Source organism: Solanum dulcamara, chromosome 8 (assembly GCF_947179165.1).
Source record: "Solanum dulcamara chromosome 8, daSolDulc1.2, whole genome shotgun sequence".
NCBI classification, from domain to species: domain Eukaryota; kingdom Viridiplantae; phylum Streptophyta; class Magnoliopsida; order Solanales; family Solanaceae; genus Solanum; species Solanum dulcamara.
Window position 1 is genome coordinate 39,109,919 of NC_077244.1, and position 9,628 is coordinate 39,119,546.

Here is a 9,628-nt window from a genome sequence, read left to right on the forward strand (position 1 = left end):
GATGACGGGAGACTCAAAACTCAACGATATGCAACGATGGGGTCAAAAGATAGAGATGAGGAAGTAAATATTAGCAAAGACGTGGTGGCTAAGATTGTAAGAGAAATAATGTTGGAGAAGCGGAGAGAGTGCGAGGACAAAAGCAAAGGAGTTCAGTGAGATTTTTTTTTTCGTCAAAAAAACGCTGCTGTAGCAGTGATGTATAGGAAATGTTTATTTTAGTCTAGAGTCGCTGCAAGTGCAGTGATGTAGTTAAAAAAAACAATTTTTTTGGTAAAAATTGCTACTATCTTTGAAAAAAAAAAAAAATTTAGTCCAAAATCGCCGTAAGTGTGTTAACTTTTTTAACGAAATACATACACTAGAAGCAATTTATTCCTTTTGTTTTTTCTCAAAAATGACCATTTCTTTATGCATTTTTTCTAGAAAAAAATAGCCTTTTGACTCCGGACTCACCTTTTTAATGTGCCATTTATCAACGTACGGCTCTAATAAGCACCACAACCATAATTGTTTACCCCATTACCAATTTTACAATCTTTGATCATTTCTCCATGGAAACTACCATTCATTTTTTAAATATGGCCAAGTTTTTAATGCAAAAACAGGTAAAAAAATTGAATGCGGACAAGTATTTATAACTCTCTATTTTAATTTGTTTATCTTATTTTAATTTATATCAAATTTATGAAAATAAATAAAAATTTTAAATAAATTTTATAATTTTAAATTAAAAATATGTAAAATATATTAAAATAATATTAAATTTTATAATGTTAAACATGTTATATAAAAATTAAAAATTAAAAGAGAAAATAGATTTTTCTATATAAAAAAAAGGCTATAAAACATAGAATAAACAAATTGAACTGAGGGAACATTTCCTGAAACTGGTTTTTCTAAAGATTAGTCAAAAGTAGAGATGGGATCGCAGCTTTATGCCCTACCCTACGGAACGCTGACACCTTAAATGCATCTAATCTCCCAAAGTTGACAAAAAATGAGTGCATCTCCTCCTCCTCTCATGGCGATTCTCATCTTCTTCTTCATCATTAGCTTTATTGCTCCATTTTCCTCTTCCTTTCCTGAACACCATTTCCAGTTCACCAAAAATAGTTATCGCCACAACATTTCTTCACAGTCACAGCAATACATAGAAGTCAGTCGTCCATTGTCATTCGCAAATCTCCCTCCTTCTTGCACTTTGAATATCTTCACTCATGACTTCGGCAATACGATGGGTCTTCCTCCGGTCTCCACCTCTTACTCTCCTCCGCCCAACTGCTCCTGGACCCATGTCGCTCTTCAGTTCAATGCTTCTTCCAAAGGTGAGCAATACTACCGAATCGCCGCCGTCTGGCTTGATGGTGCCGAGCTCCTCCGTACCAGCACCGCCGAGCCTACCGACGACGGCATTTTCTGGACTGTTACCAAGGATGTTACCAGGTACTCCTCCATCCTGGTCAACGAGAATATATCTCTTTCTGTCATGCTGCAAAATCTGGTCAACGATATTTATACAGGTGTTTATCAGGTAAATATTAGTTTCTTGTACTACAATGTTAAGAAAATGGATGTTTCGTTATCGAAGAGTAATAATCGGAAACTGAAGCTGGAAAATGATTTGAGAAGTGAGTATAAAAAACCCGCAGATTTGATATTACCAATATCGGGAAATGGGAGAGAAGGATTTTGGTTCCGAATTCTAAACGAATCGGAGATGCATGGGCAGAGTGTTATTATTCCGAAGAATACATACAAAGCTGTGATTGAGATTTACGTATCATCACACGGGTATGATGAGTTTTGGTACACGAATCCTCCTGATTCCTACATACAAATGAATAATTTGACTACCAACAGAGGCCATGGAGCATACAGGGAAGTATTGGTGAATATAGATGGGAATTTGGTTGGATCCGTGGTTCCCTTTCCCGTTATTTTCACTGGTGGAATTAATCCTATGTACTGGGAACCACTGGTTTCAATTGGGGCCTTTGATCTTCCTTCTTATGACATTGATTTAACACCATATTTGGGGCTTCTACTCGACGGTCGAGCCCATTTTCTAGGGTTTGGGGTGAATGATAGTATCCCATTCTGGCTTGTGGGTGCCAATTTGCACCTTTGGGTGGATAACAATTGCGCATGGCCTTGTGAAGTGCAGGCTAAAGCTTTTGATTTTGGTACCCTTAAGTTCAAGATTGAGCGGTCTTCGAGTTTTCTAGGCCTGGATGGATCATTTGAGGTTGAGATTAAGAGGAAGAGCGAGATTTCTTTTTGGGTGAACTCAACAGCAGGAAATTTGACTACTATAATCAAGCGAGAATTGAAGTTCGAGAACGAAATAAACTTTTATCTAAACGGAACTGAGAAAAAGATTGAGCAAAAAGTGAAGGAAGAGATTGAAGTTAGAGTGCTGTCTGAAAGTGGAGGCACGATCTCTAAAACCAAAGTGAAGAGGAAATTTCCGCTTACTATAACCTCCAAGACTTTACCATCAATGGAGAATGATACGACCTTGATGCTTTCTGATCTGGACCATGAATGGAAGGAGAAGAAGAAGTTGGACGGAGGTCCTTCAATCTCATTGACAAATCGGCAGCAATGCAATGGATGGATGGTTGTTCAAGATCGCAATGTTTTACATGGTGGGGCAACCACTCAACAAGCTTATTCTTACTCCGATGAAGCTGATTGCTATTCTCGAACCATTTCAGCTGCCAATGGCAAGCTTATGAATGACACTGCAAACAGTCTTTGTGCAGCAGCTCCTTTGAAGTTTGGTTCATTTTCTGCTTTGTGACACCCCGTTTGAAGAAACCGTTTTTGTCCTATGAGAGCATCCCGTGTGTAACACTACAGGAAATTTTGATTCCGAATTTCTCGCCTATGTGGTTTACCCGTACAATTTATGTTTTTTTGTCACAGGTGCAGGCTTCCATAAGGATGTCAAGTGTCAGTAAATGAACTTTGTTTTTGATGATTTGCTTGATGTAATGTTTTTTCTTGTCTCTGTGTTTGATATGAACCTGAGTTTTGAGTAGTAGCCTGGAGGAGTAACTGAAGTGGATCTCCTATCTTGCAATTCTTTCTACATAATGAGCTTTGAATATCGGTATAAAACATACACCGCAGTCTCAAATAATTGGAATTGGTTATATGAATTTTTACTTCTTTATTTAAGGATCAACAAATGTCATCATTATACTAAATAAAATTTAAAGTGATAAAAAAAAGAATTATTATATAAATAATAGTAAACAAATTTAAAATTCTCTAACAAGCATAAGTTTGCTCTAACAGTTGGTGGTTTTATCACTACAGCTACCAGTTGCTATATCATTAGCATTCAGGGATGGCGCAGGTTTTTTTTTTGGTTTGCCAGTATATATTGCATAAAGATCTAAAATTACATCAAAAGTCAAATAATCGACAAGCTTTCAAAATTCAGGTAGACTCAGCAAAAAGATAGGTATAGAGGAAGAAAAAGATTGAGGCAATCCAATTAGTTGTGGTCGTGGTACGTGTATTTTGGGTCCCCTATCACTAGGAGTCCTTTAATCTATCAGAGAATTTCTCTGTCAATAAAAATGTAAAAGAATTTTTAGGGTTAAATAACCTAAATTAATGGATATTGGATTTAACGATTTGAATAGAAAGTGAAGATTCATATAACTGATCACAATTAGCTTGGAATTGAGACATGGCAGTTGAAGATAGCTGACACTTCTAACACTTTTGGCTCCACACTCTACTGTAAGGGATGGTTCGGTAAATAAGTGTGCCAAAGAGAAACAAAATCACTTTCCCCTTGGGAATTATGTATTTGTATTCATTTAAATACTTCCTTGAGGGGGGAATGAATGAATCAATAGGATACATTCAGAAGAAAATTTGCTATAACTTGTTGAGAACTATATATATGTCTACTTTTCTTTCTCTCCACTCTTAAACTGGAGATATCACTGTAAAATATACAAAACTGCTGGGACTTTCATTCCCTTGCAATGTCTTTGGGGCGCCAAAAGTCTTTCTTACCAACAAGAAATTGATGTTGATGCAGAGTTACTGACCAATGAAGTGAACGTAGAATTGAGCCTAGTTGTTTAATCATCTGCAGAGAGTCCTGAACTAACAGGAATCCACCTGGTCTCACCATTCTGTCCATCTCCACAGCGACATCCACTAGATCACATCTGCAGAAGAGAAAACAGTACTAAATGTTCATCTCAAGAGACATGTGCCTACGCCTGTTAAGCTGACGATTCTTGTTAAAGCAAATCAAGCTAAAATTACTGCAAGTGCCATCTTGCGTTATTCAGATTAATAACAAATCAAACTAGTAACCAGGAAGTAGAGACTGAACCTTTGACTTAAATTTCCAAAGAGGAAGCTCGAATGTAGAAGATCATATGTCCGAGGATAGGTATTGAAGGACTCGCACCAGTCATGGTATGTGCCAACCAAGCCCCTATCAAAGATAATAGGTAGAGTATCTGGTCTACTGATAGGAACAACATTCATTACCCACAGGGGTCGATCAATCAGTGCTGTAGCAAATCTGTTTTATGATAGGAGTATCGGTTAGACAATGAGCAGAGAAAGGAAGCGGAAAAGTTGAAAGTAAATTTGGCTTACCCTCCATAGCCTGCATTCATGTCCATCACATTCCTCACACTTGACCAATTTATAGCAAGGCCTCCTAAGTACACATCTGATATCAATGATGCCCAGTGTCTTGTATCCTGGTTGAATGTTTCTTCAGCGTCTGTTTCGAGCGATAGACTTAGAGGTTTCGTGTTGAGCCTCTGAGGCCAGGGTGCAGGCCACTCGTAGTTACTCGAGGGTAGTGGTAGAAGACAGCTGTCCAGTGGTGTGTACCTATATATTGGATGTGAAAGTTATGATGATTAAAATGAAGATATAGATGATTATTGTCATCAAAGTGTTTCAAGCATACCATGAACTATTCAGCCTACGCTTCTGGTCACACATAGGGGGATTATTTTCTTTTCGATTCTCATAGCAGGAAGATGAATCTGGTTTTTGATATATAACTAGACCGACTCTACCCCTTTTAAAGAAGGTCCTTGCCACCATCTTCCAGCACATTGCTTCAGTCAGATTAACCATAACTGCAAGAACGAAGACCGAAAATTATGTGCTACCAAACATAACAAATTACTAGTTCCAAATTAGCTTCACCATTACAACTCTGTTTCTTTTCGTTAATCTTACCTGTTGCAGTCATTTTCTACATAATTCATTGGCCACAAACAGAAAAATTTTAGAATAAAACTAGCAATACTGCCTAATTATCAATCTCATCGAAATTGAACTTTATACAGAAAGCGTTAGTAAATGTTAATTCATAGAACTAAGCATCCATGAGTTGGAACCTTTCCAGACATTCTTATGTCCTTCATCCTTCTTATAAACTGGTGTTGCAGACCATATGAAGTACCCCCCTGGCCTAAGAATCCTGTTGAGCTCCATCAATGGTTTTCCTCCTGCAGTTTTCAATCAGTTAACATATGGACAATGTAGCTGGTAGAAGGACTAGAAATTTGAGAATAGTCACTCACCATCTGCATGCCAGTGAACCCTGCATCTTGCACAATGAATCATATCATATACATTATCTGGAAATGCAAGCTTTTTAGTTGCAATGACAGAGAGAGTAGCAGGGATTCCACGCTCGAGGGCAAACTGTATCTGAGCCTCATGTTCATCCTTTGGAGCAAATGACATGGTAATGACATTTTTATCCAGCAAATAACCACCAAAGCTAGCAACACCACATCCAACATCTAAAAGGACCCTTATACTCTTTCCCCATTGAATTGTTGGAAAAGTCTGAATAAAACACAAGAAGGAACTCAGATTAAACAGACTATAAGAACATTAATACTTCTGGGATGTTTATCAGTCTCCACCTGAACGAACTGTTCAATTGAAAAGAAAAAAAAACATAAACAAACAGCATTCTCTCCACCCAACCCCACATTCACACTGAAAGTAAAGGATAAAAAACAGGAGGAAGATGAAAATGAATACATACATACAACCCAATTACTCATACGAAGGATTAACCTTCTTTTTCAACACAACATCCCTCATTAAGATCTGTACAGTAGCATCTTAACTTTTTATGGTTACCAACTGCGTGAAGTTAAATTGTTAGTAATTGTGAGAAATGAATCTTGGGCCTAACTCTACCCCAAAAACTAGCTCATAGGTGAGGATTGTCCAAGTCCATATAAGGAGACCAATTGCCCATCCCTTTTCTGATGTGGGACTTATTAAGAGTAATTAGTACAAACTGTTGAACTACTCAAATAATCCCATGAATTAATCAGAAACAATGATGTCATAGATCCCAACTGAAAAAGCAAAGGAAAATATAATCTACCCATTTATCAGACATTAATCCGCATGTACACATTACAAATATTATGATTAGGCATGGAATTATATTGGTTTGACACGCCTAGAATTTCTCTCTCGAACGTGCAGATATCTTCCTGAACTTAATTGCACAAAATATTGCTCATAATGATGATCCAGAGTTGTTAAAGACACAATGTGAAGGCATAAAAACTGAAAATTGGATTCATTAGAATCGTCACATATGCTTCATTTGTTCACATATGCTTCATTCCCCTGCTTTATTTGTTCTTGATGCTGAAGTTCTTTCCAGACTTCTGAACAATCTCCATCAGCATCCTCAATTCTATGGCTTCTTTATGGCAAAAGAGGGACCTCAGATCAATCATCTGAGCTTTGCAGATGATATCATCATTTTTACTTCTGGAAGAAGACATACTTTGAATCTTATTATGAAGACTTTAGCTACTTATGAAAGTGTCTTTGGACAATTGATCAACAAGCAAAAGAGTCACTTCATGGTTCCCTCCAATGCCTTCAAGTCTACTGTTTTGAGAATCAAGAGGATTACTGGATTTAGCCAGAAGAATAGTCCCATAACCTACTTGGGGTATCCTATTTACATTGGCAGGCAAAGAATTATCTATTACTCTGATCTTATTGCAAAGGTGGTTAACAGGATCACTGGTTGGCATGCAAAAATATTGAGTTATGGGGGAAGAGCTATTCTTGTGAAGCATGTTATTCAATCTATGCCAATACACTTGTTATCAGCCAGCACTCCTCCATCAACCATCATCAAGCAGATTCAAAGCATCACTGCTAACTTCTTCTTTTGTTGGAAAAATGATAAGAGAAAGTACCACTGATCCTCATGGAAGAATCTTAGCTATCCTTATGATGAAGGGGGAATAGGAGTTAGACAAATCACTGATGTAGCTAAATCTTTTCAGTACAAGCAGTGGTAGACCCTCAGAACTAAGAACACTTTGTGGGGAGAGTTTCTTAAGGCCAAATACTGTCAGAGGGCCAATATCATCACCAAAAAATGGGACATTGGTCAGTCTCTAATTTGGAAGCACCTGATGAACAACAAGCACAGCATTGAGCCTCACATTCAGTGGCAAATTCAGTCTGGCTCTTGCCTTTTTTGGTGGGACAACTGGCAGGGGAAAAGGCTCAAATATGTCATCGAACTTTGAGAAAAGGTTCATCTATGCCATCCATTAAAAAATTGACTCAATTATGCCATTTCCGTTTGAGAAAAGACTCATGCATGCCATTATTTGCAAATTAAAAATATTTTCCGTTTTGAAAAACAATATTGTACACGTGGTCAATTATGATTCGACCACGTAATTAACTAAATTATTTTTTAAAATAAAAAAAGTTCAAATATGCTATCGAACTTTGAGAAAAGGCTCATTTATGTTATCCGTTATAAGTTTGGTTCATCTGTACCATTTCAGTTAACAAATAATGGCATGAATAAGCCTTTATTTTTATATGAAAATGGTATAAATGAGCCAAACTTTTAACGGATGATATGAACCTTTTCTCAAAGTTCAATAGCATATTTGAACCTTTTCCCAATAAATCAATAGTTTAAATGAAACATGTAACCAGAGGAGCTACACCAACACAGTTCAACAGAAACGGACATACACTATAGATGATCGTTGCATTGGGGTGATGAAGGAAAAGAATACTACAAAATAGACATAGTACCTCTTCAATGAATTCGATGTAGTGATTCACTCCATCCCTGAACTGTGTTCCACCACCAGGGAAAACAAAATAATCGCCAGACTTTTTCACCCAGTTCTGGTCTTTTTTATATTCCACAAGCTTAGGATGAGGAACATTGTCATACCATATCTATCCGGAGGGGAAAATGAAAAAGAAATCAATAAACAGATTAGGCAAGGCTATTTTTATTATTTTACTAGCAGAACAAAATGGTATCATGAATTGAAAACACAAAATCTTACCACCAAAGAAGGGAAAATCTCACCATGTCCCTGCTCTTAGGCCACGGAAGGGGTAACTTATAACCATTCGGCAACCGAATCAAACATCTGGGACTAGGAATAGGGCAATGCCTTTCCCTATGCTCCATATGAATTCTCGATTTTATTTTTTTGATTGCCTTCCAGTTATCAAGGCATGGTATGTAATCAACGGCCAGAGGACCTGGACATAGCTTCCAATGATAAGAGAACGTTTTCAACTCATCATTGATGATCGTATCAGACTTCTCAGGGTTAATAGTAAGAGGAATGTTAGAGGACTGAGGGTCGATCGTCAAATTATTCAGCGGGGACTCAGGGTTGATGGTACTATTATTGTTTTCATGTAAATTAGGTGTGGTTGAAGTTGAACTACTAATACTGTTTGGATTCAACTCGGGGATTGATTTGATTAAAGAAGTGCGTTGGGCAAAGTCGATGGCAGCGAAAATGGGGAATTTCTGGGTGTTAGAAATTAGGAGGAAAGTGACGAAGACTAGCAAAAGGAATAAAGAAAAGATGAATGGGTACTTGCGTTGTTTGAACATATCTTGCATTGACGATGATGATGATATAGCCATTTGGGATTCAAATTATGATTTGTTGTTTGTGTTCTGTTTCTGCTAGATAGCTCTGAGTTGGAGAAGAATGAAAAAAATAAGTCAAAAGTGCAAAGGCTGAAACACCGAAACTGATGGGTCATCAATTGGAAAACTGTTGAGTTTGAAATGTGGTTAGAGATTACAAGGATCTGGGGTGTTGTGGGGGCCACACGATGGAGGGAAATCAGCTTAACATCAATTTGGAATTATTGTTTTCATTGCAAATGCCGGGTTATTACTTTACTTGCTGAGAAGAAGGAATAAGCACACAGCTAAGCGTTAACACATGGCTTCAGTTGTGTGTTTCCGCTCATGTGTAGCTTGCTTGGTTAAAGTTTGATATTTCATGCTAAAGGATTCTGGTTTGAACCTGAGCAGCCATACATATTTTAATTCTGGTAGATTTATTATACATCTGTTTTAATTTTCTATATTTTATAGTTTCATTCACATAAAAAAAGTATTCTCAAGAATTAAAAAAATCTTTTCCAATTAATTTTTATATTTGAAAATGATGTAAATGTATTTTAAATTATAATAATTAATAATTAAAAAAATATTACAAATTCATAATTAAATAAAATTTGTTTGACCGATGTAAATGTATTCTAAATCATAATAATTAAT

General features: G+C 36.9%; 2 protein-coding genes across 2 annotated transcripts; one reads left to right on the plus strand and one right to left on the minus strand.

The window, feature by feature from the left end:
- Window positions 1–882: 882 nt before the first annotated feature.
- On the plus strand, window positions 883–3,088 carry LOC129900957 (peptide-N4-(N-acetyl-beta-glucosaminyl)asparagine amidase A-like). Its single transcript, XM_055976052.1, has one exon. The coding sequence runs from the start codon at window positions 1,001–1,003 to the stop codon at window positions 2,804–2,806; it is 1,806 nt and encodes a 601-aa protein (XP_055832027.1). The 5' UTR covers window positions 883–1,000; the 3' UTR covers window positions 2,807–3,088.
- A 432-nt stretch (window positions 3,089–3,520) lies between these two features.
- On the minus strand, window positions 3,521–9,134 carry LOC129900234 (probable methyltransferase PMT23). Its single transcript, XM_055975158.1, has 8 exons — window positions 8,405–9,134; window positions 8,119–8,268; window positions 5,589–5,859; window positions 5,403–5,513; window positions 4,964–5,138; window positions 4,642–4,884; window positions 4,370–4,564; window positions 3,521–4,199 (listed from the first exon to the last, which is right to left on the minus strand). The coding sequence occupies exons 1-8, from the start codon at window positions 8,978–8,980 to the stop codon at window positions 3,998–4,000; spliced, it is 1,923 nt and encodes a 640-aa protein (XP_055831133.1). The 5' UTR covers window positions 8,981–9,134; the 3' UTR covers window positions 3,521–3,997.
- Between the last annotated feature and the right edge of the window lie 494 nt (window positions 9,135–9,628).

Coding starts and splice junctions, on each gene's coding strand:
- LOC129900234 (XM_055975158.1), bottom strand. CDS start 8,980: ATGGCTATATCATCATCATCGTCAATGCAAGATATGTTCAAACAACGC. Junction 5,860..8,118: donor ACATCGAATTCATTGAAGAG/GTACTATGTCTA, acceptor TGTTTTATTCAG/ACTTTTCCAACAATTCAATG. Junction 4,565..4,641: donor ATGAATGCAGGCTATGGAGG/GTAAGCCAAATT, acceptor ATCATAAAACAG/ATTTGCTACAGCACTGATTG.
- LOC129900957 (XM_055976052.1), top strand. CDS start 1,001: ATGAGTGCATCTCCTCCTCCTCTCATGGCGATTCTCATCTTCTTCTTC.